The sequence below is a fragment of the Protopterus annectens genome, chromosome 8.part0, assembly GCF_019279795.1.
Source record: "Protopterus annectens isolate FY-2018-M chromosome 8.part0, PAN1.0, whole genome shotgun sequence".
NCBI lineage: Eukaryota > Metazoa > Chordata > Ceratodontiformes > Protopteridae > Protopterus > Protopterus annectens.
Window position 1 is genome coordinate 1,069,393,703 of NC_056741.1, and position 21,069 is coordinate 1,069,414,771.

At 35.6% G+C, this 21,069-nt stretch overlaps 1 protein-coding gene across 1 annotated transcript in view; it reads left to right on the forward strand.

Moving 5' to 3' along the window:
- Positions 1–304: 304 nt before the first annotated feature.
- The window catches only part of LOC122808402 (transmembrane protease serine 13-like), a 373,755-nt gene continuing 352,990 nt past the window's right edge, over positions 305–21,069 (forward strand). Inside the window, exons 1-2 of the mRNA XM_044079367.1 lie at positions 305–332; positions 20,816–20,960. Coding sequence (XP_043935302.1) covers positions 305–332; positions 20,816–20,960 — 173 coding nt within the window. The remainder of the gene's footprint in view (positions 333–20,815; positions 20,961–21,069) is intronic.

The window sequence follows — 21,069 nt, forward strand, 5'->3', positions numbered from 1 at the left end:
TGGAATTCTTACATGTCAAGATATAATTTTTAAACGATTCACTCCTAGTGTTATAGGTGACAAATTGGATGTTTTGCAAGACAATATTGTCTCATATGAAAAGCGCCTTCAGCTTACAAAAGTTAAAAAGATGCAGAGAGATCACAAGGACTTTCAGAACCAGCATGTGGTCACTTGGCCCAGAGATTTCAACAGCAGACAACCATCAAAGTCCATCAATCAACAAGAAAACCAATCACACAGGCTGTATCATGATACTAATGGAATGCCAATGCCTCCATCTTCAGAATGAATGGAAATTGCGATGGATCAACGGCATGAAAGTGCACTCAGTAATGGCAGTACTAATAATTAATGCTGCTTAGCGACTACCTCTGTTATGGAGCAAGCATCCCCTTTATTGAATAGTAGTGCTGCTAATGACTCTAAAAAAACAACTACATCTTCTAAAGTAAGTAATTGTAATTTAAACATTACAAGATCATCTGTTCGAAATGAAGCCACTAAAGGTAGTAGTGCTTCGATTAGACCAAAGGATAACAGCTTTATCAGCGTTTTTTTACCAGAAAGCCCTCTACCCATGAAAAGTCGATCAAGGAGCAGCACAAGAAAGGGAAGCTCACAACGGCCTGTGAGTATAGACAGAAATCAACCAATGGTGAAAAGAAGATGCCAGTAGATACAGGTGCCATTTTTAATATTTCATCTATTGAACGTATTACTGAGCAATTAACATTACTGAACAATGGCTTATCTTTTACTCCCTCTAAGAGAGCAGACCATGCGGAGATGCTCAAAGACCTGAGACTTTTAGGGAGAAACTTAATGCTTAAAACTATTTTTGCTGGAGATAGAAATAGTAATATTCATCCTTATAAATAACCTAGTACTTTCAGCGCTAATTTTGATGCAGTAGTTCAATCTTTTATAAATTTGTGTGAATATGAATTAAGGCAGCATTTTAGGGCAGGAACACATTGTAATTTCTATAATATGTCTAGTGATGACATCACAGCTTTGAATGAACTTAAAGATCTACAGTCAATTGTTATTAAACCTGCTGACAAAGGTGGGGGAATAGTGATTTTAGATAAAGTTCATTACATTAATCAAATGCTGTTGCTGTTAAATGATTCAAGTACTTATCTACATATAACGAGATTTAATGCAAATGGCATTATGGAAAAAGTCTCTTTCCTAGTGTTCGATTTGTTGATGACCAAGCTTATAAATGAAGAATTATTTGAATTCTTTAGTGTAGCTCATCCTCTTATTCCATCTATATATTAACTGCCAAAAATACACAAAAACACAACAATCCCACCTATGAGACCCATTGTGGCTGGTACAGGCTGGTGCACGGAACCACTTTCCATCTTTTTAGAGAATAATTTACATCCAGTCCTAGATACCTGTCACACTATTTTAAAAGATACTAAGTCTTTCTTAGAGAAACTGTGTAATCGACTCTCAACTATCGATTGTGAATTTATTTTTGTTACATTAGATGTTGAGTCACTTTTTACTTGTATTCCCAATTAGGTAAGTATAGAGATGATTAGAGATTTTCTCATAACCAATAAGTGTTTTTCTAGTAATAAAGTCACACTACTTTGTGCTCTGTTAGAAATAGTTCTCGAAAATAATGTTTTTGTTTTTGAAAATGATATTTTCCTTCAAAAGACTGGTGTGGCTATGGGCACAGCCTGTGCCAATAGCTACGCCAATCTTGTTCTAGCACATTGGGAGCATACAGCCATTTTCACACCTGCTAATGAATTTTTTGATATCCTCTGGTATGTACGCTTTGTCGATGATGTTTTTATGTTGTGGAAAGGTAGCATTATTGAACTAGATTGTTTTGTCACTTTTTTACATAATACTACCAGTTTCCTCAAGTTCACGTATCAACATTCATACAATCATATAGAATTCTTAGATGTCTCTCTTGATAAATCTGACTTACAGAAGGTTAATAGTAGTATTTACAAGAAGCCAACTAGAAAAAATACTCTTCTACACAAAAGGAGCATGCATCCCAAACATGTTTCTAAAAATTTGGTTAAAGGTCAAATTTATAGAACTTTAAGGTTGCACAATAATGATATGGAAGCTAGCAATGCTCTTACAGAACTAAAATCAGAAATTTTAGAAAGAGGCTATTCTGAATAAGAAGTGGACCTGTTTATTAAGGAAGCATGGACACAGAGATCCACTAGGTGCAAACCATTTTGTAATTTTTTTAGTGATGAATTGCTTCCATCTACATCATCCGGTAGCACTTCAGAAAACTTTAGAGTTGTTTTGCAATATTCTAATGATATTGATAACTATAGCAATATTATCAAGAAAAACTGGAATATTTTACGTGACATTCCAGGTTTTATTAAAAAGTTTGGTGAAACACCCATATTTTCTTTTAAAAATAATAAATCATTAAAACAACATCTGTGCCATAAATCAGCACATCCACATGCACCTAAGTCCATGAGGATAGGCACTTTCCCATGCAGAAATTGTTCTGCTTGTAAGTTCAATTATAGTCAAGCATTGTATATACATCCTTCATGTCACTTTAAAATCCCTTTACATCACTATGCAGATTGCAGAACTGAGGATATTGTTTATTTTGCCTTCTGCCAAAAATGTCATGCTTATTATGTTGGAAAAACAAATAAAACCTCAAAGACAGAGTTTTAGAACAAAACAGAGACATTAGAAACAAGAAGGAAACAAATGCATTGGCAATACATGTTATGAATACTGACTCGACACATAGTTTTAAGTTTTTAATTTTACAAGTTCTCATTTGTTCTAATAGAGGGGGGATATAAAGAATCAAACAGAGGCTGCTGAGCAAAAGTGGATCCGCTTGTTAAATGCAGAAAAACATCCTGGGTTGAACAATATGCTTTCTTTAAAACTGTTTTTGAAACCACGGCCTCTTAAACACAAGTAGTTATATACTACTTTATAATCAGTTTTTGTTTTTAACATACCATTTTTTTTAAGATGTTCTTTATAAAAGTTTCTGAGATTTTTCCCTCTCTTTTTAGTATTTTATTAAATTATTTGCTTAGTTAACTGGTTAATGATTTTAAGCTGTGATGGCAAGCTACTATTTAAATGAATGTTTTTAGCAAGTACAATTGTGTGAAGAAGCAACCTGTGAGTCGTGAAAGTGCTTACCTTTACTTTTTTGTTGTTTTATTAAAGTTTCTGCTCTGTAAGTCTACATGCAGTTTATACTTCTACCTTTGTTTTTGTAAGAATGTTCTTTCCTATCAAAAAAGATTGTTTTTATTTTGTGAAAATTCCATTGCAACTATGAGGTAGGTAGGTTATAGATTTCTTTCAAGGAAGACCTTTTTTCCTTCCTGATTAAGGTCAACAATTATGTCATCCACTGACTACAAAAGCAACAAATCCTGGTCATCAGGTACAGTGAACAGCTAAAGCCTAACATCTTCATCATATCTGTATGTTCTAATCCATGCAAGCCTTCTATATGCATGCTGTAATCCATGCAAGCCTTCCATAGTTTCCCTTGCAGCAGACCTTGAAGAGGCATCTACTGTATCATAAATGCCACTTCAATATATGGATAGCAATCTTAGTAACTACATTAGCATTTCCAATCTAGTTATGGAAGCAGAACTTAGTAAAACCTGTAAAATACCCTGGACTGCTCTAAACTAAAACTTTGATAGGATACCATGCAGGCTAAAGAAATCAAAGTTCTAATAGCAAAAAGTGCTAATTTTGTAAACTTTTTAACCATATTTATCTAATACTCAACTCATTGTCAACTGACAAAGTTGCTGAAGGAATACATTATATATTATGCAATGCTAACATAGAAATGGCAGTATCATACCTCTCAACCTCTTAGTGAAAGAAATCTGGACAAAACCTGACAAAGTGGGGGGACAAAGGCCCACAAAAAGGGTTAATTTTTAAATATTGCTCGTATAAACTTAGAAAGTTGCTAGAGTAACAGGAGATTGTTTTAACGTATATTTTCTGAAGGATTTGAAGTCTGAAACTCAAATGTATGTTATTATTTAGTGACTTCAAATCACAGTAATTTACCAGAAAACACAAATTTTATGAGGAACAGGCCAAAAATACAAGCCAAAATATGGACCTTCTGTGAAAATCTGTACAGTTGAGAGGTAGTCTGCCTTATGAATATTATATAAAAGACACTGTCTACAGATGCCATATACATTACTTCAGTTCTTTCTGCTGGTATTGGTTGAGCATCAGGGCTCAAAATCAGAAGGGATCTATTTACCTTCAAGAAACACAGAAAAGAATCATAAATATTAGTGCTTTGAGTGGGAGCACCATATGACAGAGCAATCCATTCTACCGTAGGCTATGTTTAACTTTCTTTTGATGCTATGTAGTTGCTATCATAGCAGCATGGCTTGGATAACAGACCTTCCAGCATCATATCCTAGCTTTTCTTTTTTATCCAGTGTAATGCTTCTTATTTTGCATTATTTTCTTAACCCTATGCTGTCTGATACTGTTAGTATGTTATACTGATGAATGGATTCTAGTCAGTTAGTAGCCAAAAATATTTCCAGCATAAATATCTAACCTTACGCTGGGAAGGAAGTCTCTAAACTCAGAATTCAAGCAGAACAACGGAATACTAACAAACACTGTGATGAAGATTCAATAGTACAACCTATGAGCTGAAAGATCATAAAAAGTGGGAATGATTTATTACTCTGTTTTTCATAAGCAGTGAAAAATAGGACAATATGGCTCTATAAGTTCTTGGATATATTTTAAGGCATACATAATCATTTATTTAAATAGTTATTTGATTATTTAGTTATGTATGACTGTATTTGTTTATTTTTTGGTAACTATTTGGCATTACCTTGGTAATCTATAGACAGACACTGAATCCATCCCAGTTTGGCTTTGTTAAGAGAAGGTTTTGCCTACTTAACCTGGTAGACTTCTTTGAGAGGGTCACCATGCCTATGGAGGAGGGGAAAATAGTACATACTGCCTACCTTGACATGGCCAAGGCATTTGATACAATATCCAATTCAGTTACTGTTGACAGGCTCTCAGAACTAGGCATAAACCCCTGCATAACTTGTTGGATTGCTAGTTGGCTCACAGAGGGCCCAGGAAGTCATGAACAATGATTGCTTCAGATTGTAAAAAAATAATAATAAAATACTAGGGAAAGGAACATACTAGATATTGTTTGCATTCTTAAGAAATTATTGTTACTTCAAGTCAAATTTTACCACCATTGATGTCCATTGATCATGGGGTTATAAAGGTTAATTTGTCGCTAGATAATTTTGCCAAACTGAAATCTAAACCAATGCACAGAAGATTAATTACAGATTATATGGAAGAAAAACAGTCACTATGTAAAACTAACTGAAGCAATGTGTTCAATGGAAAAACTGCAGAAGTAATGTGAAAAGTTTTGAAAGAAAAATTGTTTAAGTGCAAAAAATCAAAGCAATGCTTCACATCAGAGTTTAGTCATACAATGTTAGGAGGATATATTTCCACAAGAACAAGATACCTGATTAAGGTGAGAGGCAAAAATGGAAAACAGGTTAAACTTCAACTATTAAAACTGAAATAAACAAGCTGGACAAACAGAGTAAGTACTGTGTGAGACAAGATAAAGCAACTTTTGAAGAAAATTTATATTAAGATATTGAGTATAATAGGAAACCATTTTATAGCTACATAAAATGTGGATGGAGTAAAGACATGCAGACTGATAAACTGTGAGTAGATTCTAAAATTTATTCTCAGACACAACAGATTATAGATATATTTACAAAATATTATTCAAAACCGTTTGGCTCCACAAAGTAAGTTGTTCTAGTGAAAGCAAGGTAACCTCAAATACTGGAATCAAAATAGATTATATACTGAAAAAGAACTATGCAAAATGGATCCAAATAAAGCACTGGAAGGAGATGGATTAAGTAATAATGACCTGAGAACACTTCAGTAAAAGCTTATAGTACCATTGTATTGTTTATTTATGAGGTCATATAAATATAAGGAGACTCCTCAAGATTGGAGACATGCACTTATTAAACCTGTCTTTAAGGGAAAAGGGAGTAGGACAAACACAGAGTCATACAGACCATTAAGTCTACTTTCATGTTGTGGAAAAATAATGGAGAAGGTACTATTGGATGAGTTACTGTCAGAATTGAAAGGTTGGGACTTGAAACCATATACCAGCATGCATATGTTGAAAACAGATCTATTACCAGCTGCAACATGCTATTCTATAACTATATAATAAATGCTATGAATGAAAAATTGTGCTGCGATGTAATTTATATACATTTAACTTCAGCATTTGACAGGGTCATACATAAAACACTGGTCAATAAATTAGAACAACTAGGTATTGATTTACTGTTGATAAGATGGATAACTGCATGACTTATAAATAAGACATGGCAAGTATCATACAGCAATAAGACAGGTGAAATTCTTGGTTACACTCAGTGTACCCCACAGGGCTCTGTCCTCGGCCCTTACTTGTTTAGATTGTATCTTTCAGGCCTATCATTTTCATCTGAGGTGTTCTACAGTCTGCATACAGATGACCTGAAATTGGGTTAACTGATTACATGTGTTGCAGACAGTGCATGTCTGCAAAAAACTTGACTAAATTAACCATTTGGGTACAGGAGGATAATATGCTGATATATATATCAAAAACTATGTATATGAGATTTGGGAGACATACATTGAAATGTGAATATTTAATACAACACACAATGATTGAGACTGTAGATTCATTTAAGGACCTGGGATAGATCCAGATTTGAGCTTTTCTAATCATATCAACCAATTGGTTAGTGATAGTTACAGAACTGTAGGATCTATAAAGTTTTATAAAGTGTAGGAAATCAGAAGTGAAGTCATTGTTAATTACACTAGACCTAAACATGAGTATGGAACAGCAATATGGAAACCTTATAAGAAAACAAGCATGAGTAAACTGGAAAGAGTACAGTGGAAATATACCAAGAGCATCCATGGATGTGAAAATTTAAGTTGCTTGTTGGTTTCAAAAATATCCTTAAAGTTTTTGTTATTTTTTATAAACGAATTTGGGTTCAGGACTCAACCTACCCATAAGTCCCAATGATCCAAAAACAGTTGCCCAATGTTTCTTAATCTTGTCCTGTAATAAATAAATACATGGATAGTATTGCAAAACAAATACTTGTGACAAATTATGTTGATCACGTTGAGTGTTATTTCCTTGACCATCAAGATTAGTAGAGTTGGTACCCACGTCATTGTTGCATAAAAGGGGCTTATATCTAACATCCCTGTTCTCCATAACATAATCAATGGTGCTATCCAAAAAATCATTGGGGTAACCCCTTTTGAGGAACATACCAACCAATTTTGTAACCTCTGCTTAGAGCACTTCACGATCTGAAACCAACCTACATAGCGAGATTAACTGACCTTTTACTAATTTTTTCTTTTGCCAGATCAGATGCTGGCTAGAGAAATATAAGTAGGCATTAGAGAAGGTTGGTTTCCTATATATATTAGATGCATATCTTAAATTCTCCAAGTTCTTGTAAAGAGTCACATCCAAAACATCTATTGAGTTATTATGATAGTGATGAGTAAACTCCAAAAAATCAGTAGAGTGGTTAAGGAAGTCCATAAAATTTTCTAAGTCCCCCAAACAATTTCCACAAAATAAAATAGCATCCAAAAATCTCAAATACAAACCCAACATAGGTGCAAACACTGAATTTAAAACAAAATTAGTTTCCCAAAACCATAGGACCATATTGGCAAATACAGCACAAGCGGCCCCCATCACAACGTCCGTATGTTGTTTGTAGTACTCCCCTTCAAAGTATACAAAGTTGTTTATCAGGACAAGTTCCATAATCTGATTATATAAGACTAATTTCATTATTGATCAGATTAGAGCCTTTAACCATAGCTTGGTGGAACCAGTCCAGTCCCTCATCATGGGGAATAACTGAAAAAAGGTCCTTTACATCGATGGTCACCAATAGGGCATTAAGCATAAAAGGACACACTGAAATCAAGTTCAAAAAATGCCATGAATCTTTTAAGCTGTGACTTTTGTTCACAAAAAAAGTTTTTAATTTAACATAAACAAATTTTGCCAATGGTTCGGTCTTCGAACCCACTGGTGCCACAATAGGTCGCAATGGAGGGTCAGTAACTGACTTATGAATCTTGGGAATACCAAAAATTCCTGGGATGTTAGGCTTGCAAACAGTCAGAAATTCTCTGATGTGAAGAGGTAGATCAAATGTAATAAATATGTCTTCCAAAATGAGGTCTATACTATGATAAGCAATGTTCACCTCATTTCATGATACCTCAACAAAAAATTTACCATTTTGTAAAAATTCCAGCATCTTTGAGGAGTACAAAATTCTGTCCATGATGACAACACCCCCTCCTTTGTCTGGTTTCATAATTCGCATGATGGAATCATTGGCAAGTCTATGCATAAGTTCCCTCTCTTCACTCAAAAGGTTGTGGAACTTATACCCCCTATGGTTAGAATGCCATTCCCTGATACTTTGTTCATATAATTGTTCAAAGAGATGTATGCTTGGAATTAATGGGGGGGTTGAAGGTACTAGATCTTCACAGTAGGGGAATATCAGACCCTTGCTCATCAGGAGGTAAAATACATTTAAGGTTTCAATTTTCTGGTAAAAAGTTTGAGTTCTGTTACCACATCAACCAAATTAGGTTTGTTAGAGGGTACATATTTAAAACCACATTGGAACAACAAACCAAACACAGGAGAAACAAGAAGTGATGAAAAATTGAAAATCTTACAACCTCAACATTTGTATACATTATCAGATGCATCAGCATGATCATTACCATCAAATATGTTGTCAACTACTAGTTCTGAGGTTGTTTCCAATGAGAGTACTGAAAACTTTATTTTTTGACTGTCCTTAGAGGTAGGGTGACCATACCCTACCTTTTTGAACATTTCCTGAATTCTTTTGGACCTCCGAGAGCCATTCTGGTCATTGTTGACATTATCTTGCCCATTCTTGGGGTCAACACCATTATTCTGTTCACTGTTGTCATTGTTGGAACTAAAAATACCAGTACCTTCTGGTGGCCTAGGGTAAACATCCTTATTAGTATAGTCCTTAGTTTACCTTTAGATTTTTTTTCTGTTTTCTGGAAAAATAAATATTTTCCTGTTCGGCCACTTTAACAAAAATACACTGAAAGCTGTCAATATTATGCTTAAAAAGCAGGTCATTTCTTAACTGTGCATCTAAATTCTTAATTTCTTCTTCAATAGAACTCAGGTTCCTTAAATTCTCCTTGATAATGAGTTCCATTAGTGTACAACCCATTTTGTCAAAAAAAAAAAAAAAATCCAACAGGTCAAGGTGAAACACAGACCCGAATGTAACACCATTCGGGTACTTCCAACTTTTAAGTAAGAGTATGGCTTTCAGGTCCAAGGAAGTAATAGTACCACTCTACTCAGCCCTTATCAGACCTAACATTGAATACAATGCCCCCTTGGGCATGTACCTAACCAGCCACTTGCAACAGCTGGAATGCCCTCAAAGGATCCTCTCCAGGAGAATCCTGGGTATGAATGCTCAATCCTACACAGATCTCCTTATGGTATTATCTCTATACTCAGGCTCCTACAGTTTACTGAGAGGCAGTCTACACCAGGAATATAAGGCATCCTCAGATCCAGCATTGGTGATTCTCTTGCACATTTGCAAGACAAACAGCACCAGAAAAACTACACTCAAGGACCTGAACTTTGACTCCTACTTAAATAGAACCTGCTGGAGGTACCAATATGTGTCTCAAAGGACCCTATGCTATAGAATAAACTCCCCATCTACATGAAGCACAGTTCATTCCTGACCCTATTCAAAAGAAACCTTGATCATAGGATGGGAAATTGCAAATTCACCCCCGGTCTGGTCCTCATGTCTCTGACGAGAGTGGTTGACACTAACTACATAATCCTTAACTAACATACACCCCCCCCACCCCGCACATAACCCTTAGCTACCTCTTTAATATCATACCCCACAATATAGGCATCCAGGAAAGTCTGGGACAAAACTAGTTTGGTTATACAGCTAGGCTTGTAAAGACCCTGGTGGCCATTAGCCTAGTATAAACCTATGACCCTATTTATTCTTTTGGTAATTGGATAAGTGATCTGGCCCTAAATATCATGTTCTTTTTTCTTAATTCATGACCGTGTAAGAATAAAAAAAGTAATTATATAATCTATAAACACGCAAAGGTGAAACCAGAATGGTGTTACTTCTTGAGAGTTCATCAAATGTCAGGAACACTTATATACGCAGTATGTGAGTGAACCACCAGCTTCGTCCATAAATAGATCATTACTGATCAACTAAATAATGTCTGGCAGTTTGCTTAGAGGATTAAGAAGCTGTTAACAAGCTGTTTCCTGTGATCCAGTTGTACAAGGTTTGATTCCTTCAGCTTCAATTTGCTAACTGTGACTGTGCAATTCACTTAACAGACACTGCTTCCAGGCTGAGTATAAAAAAAGTCCATGGAAATCAGTACTCTACTCCAGAAAACAAATATAAGTAAATGATTAAGTAGCATGTATTATAGAGATTGCAACCTCACATAAACTGAAAGTGAACCATACATGATCTAAGTAGCACTGTTAATGAATTGGCTGGGTTTGGTAGTTTAAATGATTCCACAGTCATGGCTACATGCCTGTCCATTTGCAACTTATTTGGTTGTTTTCATGTGAACTCTGACAATCCAAATGTAGAGCACAGTCTCATGTGCACACACACACACACACACACACACACACACACACACACACACACACACACACACACACACACACAAAAAAAACATATCTACAGAATAACAAATATCATCATTCAATGTTTTGTATAACAGTTATACCATTTCTAGCTCTGTACAAGCATCTGTTTTCTTTCAAGTTGTTATTTACACATATGAGACAAAGCTACCAATGATTAATCTCATGTTTACATAGCAAACTTAAAGGTCAGGTGTTTATTAATCACGTCACTATAGTTATATGATAGGAAGTGTAGTTTTTGTTCAGATGCTGTCACTATATGGAAAAACAAAGAAAATTCACATATTGGAGGGTGATATGATCAAATGGAAGGTGAAATTGACATAAAATAAATCTGATTTTTTTTATAGATTCATAGGTATATACCAAGATAATGACCACCAGGGCCTTTAAAAGCCTAGCTATGCAATCCAGCCCAATTGTGTCCCTATGTGCCATGGGCATTTATTAGGAGGGGTATTTTAGTTAGGACGTTTCTAGAGGTTATGTGTGAAGGTACGTTAGTTTGGCCTTTGCTGTCTGCCACTGTCTATCACAGACATGAGGCCAGACCCAGGGTGAATTACAGATTTCCTATCCATTGGTCAAGGTTACAGTTAGGGTTTTATTTATGTCATGACAATATTTAAATCCTTGAATCTAGTGTTTCTGATGCTGTTTGTTTTGCAGATGGGCAAAAGGTCCATCAGAGCTGAATCCGAAGATGTCTTGTATGCCAGGCGTAGATTGCCTGTCTGTAACCCGGGGAAACAGAGTATAGAAACAGAATTTTAAGCCAGTCCATAAAGGACACTGTATTTATACTCTGGATTCGCCTGGTAAAGAGCCTATGTGAGCATTCCAACTGTTGCATATGTTTGTTCAAGTACATGCTGAAGGGGGCAGTATACTCAATGATGGGTCTGATAAGGGCTGAATAGTGTGGCACTTTGACTTCCTTGGACCTAGATACCATGATGTTACTAATAAGTTGGGCAACACAGAATGATTTTCCTACTACCATGGCCACATGTTGGTCAAAGGACAGATTACTGTCTACATATGTTCCCAGATCTCTGACCACTGAGTCAACTCTTAGAGGTCTCTTAGTGATGGAGTAATTAGCCTGGGTGGTAGTTTTTCCAAAAGACACTATAATACATATCTTGGCATTGTGTTTTAGTCTGTGACTTTGACATCTGTCATTTGTCTGTGTTAGATCCTCTTGTAAGATGTTTGTATCATGGGGTAAAACTATGACAGCTCCAAATTTGCGGTCATCTGTGATCTTGGTCAGCCAAAGGCCCATGACATTAGCCTTTACCTTTGAGAAATAGATTCTAAATAGGTGCAGTCCCAGAAGAGAGCCCTCAGGTGCCCCACTGGTGGATGGTCTCTTAGTGGAGTTGGTATTACCAATCCTGACTTCCTGGGTCGTGTTTGTGAGCCAGCTGGCAATCCAGTGAGTTATATAGGGGTTTATGCCCAGTTTGGTGAGTTTGTCAACTATACCCAAGTGAGATATTGAATCAAATGCCTTAGCCAGACCCAGGTAGGCAGTGTTCACCATTTTTTTCATACATTGCCTTGGTGACCTTCTCAAAGAAGGCCTCCAGGATTATTAGACATGATCTTTCCTTGACAAAGTCAAACTAGGTTGGGTGCAGTGTCTGAAGATTGCTTATGCCTTTGCTGATTATTTCCATGATAATTTATTCCATAGCTTTGTATATTAGTCTAGTCAGATTAATATATCTATAGCTTCCAGGGTCAGTTGATGGTCTACCCTTATGAAGTGGGATAACCATTGCAGTCCTCCATTCTAGTGGTATAAATCCTGTTTGGAGACTATATTTGAAAAGTAACTGAAGTGGCCCTGATAGGTTATGTTTCCAGCTATTTAGGAGACATCCTGGGATATCACTGAGGCCTACTGAGGCTATGTTTCTGATCTTATTAAGAGCCACCAGTACCTTCTCCCTGGTAATAGTTGAGGGGCTATGCTGGTAGGTATTTCAGTATTTCATGGAGGGAGGCCAGAGAGGAGTGGAGGGTGAAGTCTGAGCTGAATTTGTCAGACAGCAAATTTGCTATGTCACTGTGCTCAGTGAAGGTGGCACCATTGACCATGAGTTCAGCACACTGATGTGTGCTGCCTTTGAGGTTTCAGACATAACTGTAGAAAGCCTTGTGATCTTCTTTAGCCTGTGAAGCTACTTTGACCTCATAGCTGACATTGTTGAACTTGATTAGTCCATTTATTTCCCTGTTTATTTTAATTAGAGAGCTCCTATCATTATGGGAGTTGCTCTTCCTGATTTTAGCCATGACTTTTTTCCATTTATTATATGCCCTATTGAGGTTAGGATTCCATCAGTGTGGTTTGTTTTTAGATTTTGATTAGGGCTTACTTCTAGTAGATACAGCAGCATCTATACAGTCATTTACACGGTTGCATTGGGTCTCTGAAAACAATTGGTTGTTGTGAACTTAGGGTTGGGAGGGGCATTCAGTTTTAATAAATTATCACTTAATAGAGTGTAGTTTTCTCTGGAATAGCTCCTAACTCTTAAGTGGATTTTCTGGGGTTACCAAGTTGATTTTTATTTTGAAGGAGACAGCTTTGTGGTTCAACCTCCCAAGTGAGTACTTGACACTGGGGTGAGTGTGTCTTTCTCCCATATTGGTGAGTACCAGGTCCAGTATGTTTGAACTTCTGGTGGGTCTGTGCACTATCTGGTCAAAGGTATTTGTGTTAATAAAATTCAGCAATCCTAGTCAGTAACTAGACACCAGAATCAAACCCTGTACCCTGTATCCATGAGGGTAAAGACTTTAACCTTTATGTCATCCAAGAAAACTGTGAACATGCAACAATTGCTTCAATGTCTCAAGATGCTCATATTTACCAAGCTGGCTATGGAGACATTTGGAAATTGCATATCCATGTTGTCCAGACCTGTATTTGGTGGACTACTCTAGGTCATTCACTAGATTATACAGAGGTCTCCTTGGGTGTTCTCTGGGGTTGGGCACTACACTAGGTTAGATTGTGCTAAGATTTGATAGTTGTGCTGTTTATTGTACAGACTAACTGCTCAAAGCTTGTCTACACACTATGGCTTTGTTTTAGCCACACTAAGTTACAGGTTTCAGTTCTAAGGGAAGTTCTAAAGATAACATTTACTTTCTGGGTGTTTGTGTCTGTATAGGGCATAGTTTATCTCTTAATGTAATAACACCAAGAAAGACTGTTTGTGAGTGTAATGCCACAGCAAAACTAAATTACATTGACAAGGTAATTTCATGTATTAGAGACCTTTAAAAAGATTTAAAGGCAAAATCAACAAATAAAGCAAAAATAAAGCAATAACACTCTAAAAAGATAATTGAAGTGCAAACCAATAAAATAAATCTCTTATCTAGGAAGGATGGAGCAGAATTAACTCAGGACCCCCTCAGAGTGTGGCTAGGGTGCCAAGTAGATGGGAGCTCTGGGAAAATAAGCAGGAAACAATTTGTAGTAAGGGAGGTTTACTCAAGTGCAATACTAGTTTGCTGGGTGAGCACTTAGTCTTATGAATATATGGAAAACAATGGGTGAATAAAGTATTTAAATATGTTATAAAACAGACAATAGCAATGAAAGAGGAAAGGCAGGGACTTTGGAAGTCAGATTACCATAATGAGTGGAAGCCAGAGACACAGCCTGTTAAAATCACAGCAAGAAAAGGGTGGCAGAATTGGGGAAATTTTCAAACTGGAGCTGAAGTCCACTGATTAGATTTTCAGAAACATTTAGTATAATGCCTCAGTTAGGGATGGAGCAGACTCAAAGATTGAGGGGAAAAGAATTGCAAAGTAAACAGAAAGACATTGTAATGCAACTTGAAGCAGGTATATACAACTAAGTACTAAAGTAAATATATGGAGCATAATTCACAATACTGCCACTACTGTAATCCTACCATAGACTAGAGCACAAGACCATGCAGAAATTTACCAGTAGCTCTGTAATAACTGACTAAATGAGGCTCAAATCCAGCAGAAGATCACAGTCCTGCCACAACTGTGAAAGAAGCTGCGAGATTGCCCAAACTGGGTTCAAAATGCAAACAAAAAATAGTGTAATTCTACTTGTGAAAATATAAGTGCAGTATAATGTATGAACAATGCTAAAATCTTGCAGTAATATATAATCTGCACACAATTACAAATCAGTCTTCCTTTTTGGAGCAATGCCCTACCCAACAAATGCACAAACAAATCCTAGGTTAGAAGTTTTTGAAGCTCAAATTACAATCAAATTGGGGGGTCACTATTTCTCAGGAGTAAGGAGAGAACCACAATTGCAGTGGCCATCAAGAGCTGAGTAGCATTGCAAATATTTGAAAACTGTAACTAGTGTACATATTTTTAGACAATTATTCTAAGTTTTATCTTTAAATGGTTATGTTTCCTGGAAAAGACAGTCAGAATGTACATCCAACATCCTTATTATTTACTCTAATACCAAGCTGTCATAGAATGTGTTATTCTTTTATCACAGCAGTTTTTACAACATTTTACCACGCATGTATATGATTGTACTATGAGTACTCCCTATTAACCAAACAAAACTGCCAGATATGTGGCTGGAATGTACATCATTTCCTAATAATATTATGTGATTAAACTGTCACACTGACATTTGAAGCAGTTTTTGTTTCAGATGTTTTGTAAAAAGTGTTTAGCAAATAAGCAGTCAAATAAATTTGAATGTGAACTCCTCCGATCTGCTGTTGCCCTGTTATCTTCATTTTAATAATAATTGATTTGGAGTTCCATATTATAAGCTAGACTATGGGACTCTAGGGGCTGAGGGGTGAAGGGGGTTGATAGTGCAATCCATGTTAACTGATCACACTACTGTCCTCATATTCTAATAGTGGGATATATTAGTATTCATATACAGTAACATGTAAATATAGCAAACATTTGATTACATGGTCAATACATTTAATTTCTTTTACAAGTGATATTTTATGCAGCTACAGTAAAACCCAGCTAATGAAAACAAATAGATAAAGCACTTTCATTCTCAACCGGGACTTCCTCAGTATCTGTATCCCTATTACATAATTTCCTTTTATGTTGAATCTCTTAAAGGACCAATTACTCAAAAGCCCAATAATAAAACATGTTCAAATCAGTTATATAATATTCACTAAATATTATGAATGATATTTTAAATTCATTCATAAATCTTTTCCACATAATTGATATTATATGAAAAACCAATATGGTCTTCATTTTAAAAACAATGCAACTGTCATTTAAAAGCATCAGTGTTATGCTTTTAAAACCCTTGCACTAAACAGATGACTGCCCACATAACACTTTTAAGACCCCTTAAAATTCTATTTATTAAAATTTAAAAAAGTATGAACAGAAACCATTTAATTTAACCCTGGTAAGTTGATGGCATTTAATTTTAATTGCTATATGAGTTCCTCAAACTCTGTCCTAACTTTCCAATCTCCACCCATGGGATTGTGAGGAACTTTTTCAATTTTACCAAATTTAAATGAACATAGTTCTTTACAACTTAAGGAATGTTAATATAATTAATTATTAATATTCTTGGTTCTCATGACATACATGTGCTCACAAATTCTTTTGTGTAAGGTATGTTCTATTTTTCCGACATAAAAACTAGTACAGCCCTCACATACAGCAATGTACACCAGCCCGGAGGTTCTGTAAGTACCCTGGGCCAGTCTAATCTTACTATTTAGACCATTGTCAATGGTAATTTGTTCCTTAACCAAAATGTGAAAATACTGTTTACATGTCCCACATTTTATTGGTTCCTGATCTACCTATTGTGTAATCCCTTAGTATGTTGTTCTGCTCCAATCTTTGTTTCATGTTAGCTGCTGTTTTAAAAATGAATGTTGGTCTAACTCCCAGAATATCAGTTAATAACAGACGTACTAATAATATTCCAGTTTTTATTTATAATACCTCTGATATTTTGTGCAGATTCAAAAATTCTAAAATATGAGCCCTCTTATAATCCTACATCATAGATGTTACCCCATCCCTGTTTTCTTTCTACATTACCTCCCTATGATTTATAATATCAATTCCTAAAAGGGGGTTATATTATAAGCCCCATTCTATTAGGATGGAATTGCTTATTCTGATAATAAATTTAACCGGGTATCCTCTCTCCATAAACATATATTCTAATTGTCAACTTCAACCTCATCATCTTCCTGTTGTGAAGTTATACATGCAACCCAAATAAATTGCCCTTTGACTAGACTTCTCTTATGACTAATAGTGTGGTAACTTTTGTAATATAGGTATGAATTACTGACTGTTGGTTTCCTGTAGACCATAGAGGTAAAATACCCTTGTCTTAAACTCACCAGTGTGTCTAAGTAACCCATACTAGTACTACTGAAATTCCAACTGAATTTCAAAACTGTGGAAGTGCTGTTCAAAAAGTTCACAAATTCTTCTGCTGCTTCCCTTGTATTTGTCAAGATGATAAAAATATTATCCAGATATCATAAATATGATTTACAGTGTTTGAAATAAATCAAATTGTGCACATAAGATTTTTCCCAAACCAGTAAAAACAGATTCAAATATGTGGGAGCACACATAGCTCCATTTACCACACCCTTAATCTGTTTCTACTATTCATCTTTGAAGGAAATAGTTATTTTCCAACACTGTGCCCATCAAATCCACTAAAGGTTTTATATCTTGGCCTGTCAAAACAACGGTGATCAGTTAGACTTTCTTGAAATAGGTCTATTCCTTCTGATCTCGGTATAGAGGTGAATAAATCAACTACATCTATGGTAAGAAAATTAATGATTTCCAGCCATAAACTGGGTGGTGGGTAAGCCTGCCAAGAAAATCCCATGAATCTTTATGTAAATGGGATTTTATATTAAAATTGATTTCAATTTTTTATCAATAAAAGTAGCCATGGGATAAGTTTTGGAAGCCTTAGCTGAAACTATTAGTCGATATTTTAAGTTATGTAAGCCTCTATGTATTTTAGGAATTCTGAAAAATGTTGGAATTAAATGGATTTTATCATTAAATAAGTGCGAACTTCTTCATTAATACTACCTTCTAATAACAATCCATCTAGTCGTAAGTCTATCTTTTGCTATGCGATATTGATTTCATTTCTAAATGTAGTCACATATGTAGTAATGTCATAGAATATCTTGAGTATGACTGCAGAATATTGTACAGATTCTATCACAGTACCTCCACATTTATCTGCTCTCATAACCTGCATTGTTCTGCCATGTTTAAATGAGTTTAGAATCTCTCTTTCATTCAAGTTGAGATTCCATTTCCTAATTTGTTTTATGCTCATTCACTAATTTGTAATAGTCTCTACTACAAGCTTTCTCAAATAACTGTAATGCAGGCTGTATAGGAGGATTAAAAATACTGTTAAGTTGGATTTGACATAAGGCATATTCTCCCTTTCTTCATTATGATAAAACACCACTAAATTCAATTTCCTATTGAATAATTTCAATTCCAGCAAGGAATCAGCCACATTAAAGTAGGTGCATGAATAAATGTATAATTCCTAGATAATAAACTAAAATGGTCCACTGTAATGAATATATTATTTAAGTAACTGATCTTTTAAGAGACTTTGTATAAAAGGAAATGATGTAATAGGGATACAGAGTCTGATGAAGATCCAGGTCAAGAATGAAAACACAGAAAAAACAAAACAAAAGGAGAGAAGCAATAAGACTCGAGTATATCCACATCAAAAGTTTAATGGTTAGCGCTTTCATTCCAGTCACTTGATACAACTTCCTCAGACAAAAATACATGTAAAATTGAAGGATTTTAAATACTCACAGAATTAGTCACATGGTTGACATAATAGTCATAAGATAAAAAATAATCACATGACAAGAATATCCCCATTTAAAAAAAAAAACAGATTAATACCCAAAGGTGGAAAACATATGTATATATATATATATATATATAAAATCAATAAGCATATTCTAAATATTAAAATCAAATATACTCTGGTAAAACACAACAAAACTTTTTTTTAATATTTATCTCTGCAAAGCTCTTAATTTCAGCAGGCATTGAATAGAACAATAGTCATTCAATCCAGGATAATGGTGTGCATTTAACATTAGCTGCCATAATAATTCATTCTCTTCTAATTTAAGAGCCCAAAGGCCTCCCTTCGCTTCTTTTATAACTTGGTCCATAACTTTAAATTTAAAATGATGGCCTGGGGGATTTTCAATATGCTTTGCCAAAGCATTGTGGAGGTCCATTTTCCTAACACTATAAAGGTGTTCATTCATACGTTCTTTTAATTTAAAAGAAGAATGAAAACACTTAATCTATTTTATCTTAATAAACATCAAAAATGTTTATAAATTTGAGTACTGTAGTCATGTTTGATGCTCCGCTGTCTTGTCAACAAGTTTCAACCTTTACCAGATTCAGAGATCTTGGAGGTGAACTTTACGGAGTTGTATAGAGTTTCACATTGTATACCAGGTGATGTTCATGGTTAAAACTGAAGCAAGGCTGACTGTATAACATAAAAAATAAAAAAATATGTATTTACTGTAGAACACTTTGCGTGTACACAAGCTCAAGAGAAAAAAGGCACTTCTGAACTAAGTGCTCAGTGAATTATAAGTATTAAATGTCTTCATGGGCTGGTTCCCCTTCATCACAATGTCAGGCCCTAAGAAGTACTCACTGCTTGTTGTTGCCTTTTCATTTCCTTCCTCCAAAGGTGTGTGTGGTTAACAGAATTTCCTGGTTCATCATGTAGTTACAGATGTTCCATGTATACTCTTCCCAGCACTCCCCACTCCTTATTGCATGATGTGTCTTAACATCAAAGCAAGAAGAATTGACTTTCTGACATACCTAGTCTGCCATTGCATATCTCTTATTCAAATCTAATTCAAATAACATCAGTTCACTCCAACCTAAGGATGATAACGACAATTATTTATTGTCTCTCAAGAAATGTCAGGCCAGTCATCATTCAGTAAGTCCTTTCCTTCCATATCTGTTTGTCCACGCCCCAAGATTCTAAGGTTACTATTGAATAAAAATGACAATAGTGAGTCATCCATATTAGTATAGTAGTGTGTATGTCTGCCTGTAAGAGGTGGCACAGTGGTACATTGGATAGAGTTGTAACCTCACGGCAAAAGGCTCCCCGGTTTGATTCTTATCTGGTGTGCTTCCTGTACAGAGTCTTCATGTCCTCCCTGTATATGAGTGGGTTTCCTCTGGGTGGTCCAATTTGCTCTCACATTCCAAAAACAGGCAGTAGGTGCATTGAACATTCTAAATTGGCCATATGTGTGAGTGCACATGGGAGTGTGGGGTATGGAAGAACAGCCATGGCAGGGATAGTCACCCAGCAGTATGAATCTTGCTTCTATATGACTGTCACTGTTGAAGTGACACCCTGATCCCATATGGGAAAAGGGGTTGTGAAAAGATGGATGGATCCCTGCATGGCATGTGGGAGACTAAGGTTTGTTTCCCTGATGGAGCAGATATACCTTTTAGTCTGTCAGTTAGTGCAGTGGATTAAGGCTGCTAAGTGTTAATGAGCTACAATTAGATATAATTCCTACATGCAGTCTTTTCATAAATATGAGACTGTTTCAAATCCTTGCCAAGTGTAACTGTGCTATACAATTTTGTCTTTTTTCATTATATAAACATACTGAAGACAAAGTGAATTGGATGGTAAACTGACTATTAGTAGCAGCAGTAGCAATAGCCTGTTTTCGGCAAAACAACTTTTTAACTGTTTTCAAAAGTTAAAGAAATGTTCTAAGGAAAACATAATTCCTCCACACTTCTTTCCGTTCACAGATTATCATAATCCTGTGATCCTCATGGGTAACAATTCTGTACTGAAAGTATACAGTTCTTCTGAGGGAAAGTATTACACAGTTTGCCAGGAAGGATGGAATCCTGCCATAAACACTCTAACCTGCAAAGAGCTGGGCTTCAATAGGTAAGTTGTGTATAGATAAGTATATGATTTGAGAGGCATGGGAGTTTTATTATTAAATAACAGGCTGCAGTGGATGCATGCACTGACACTGATGCTGAAAAGCGTTACT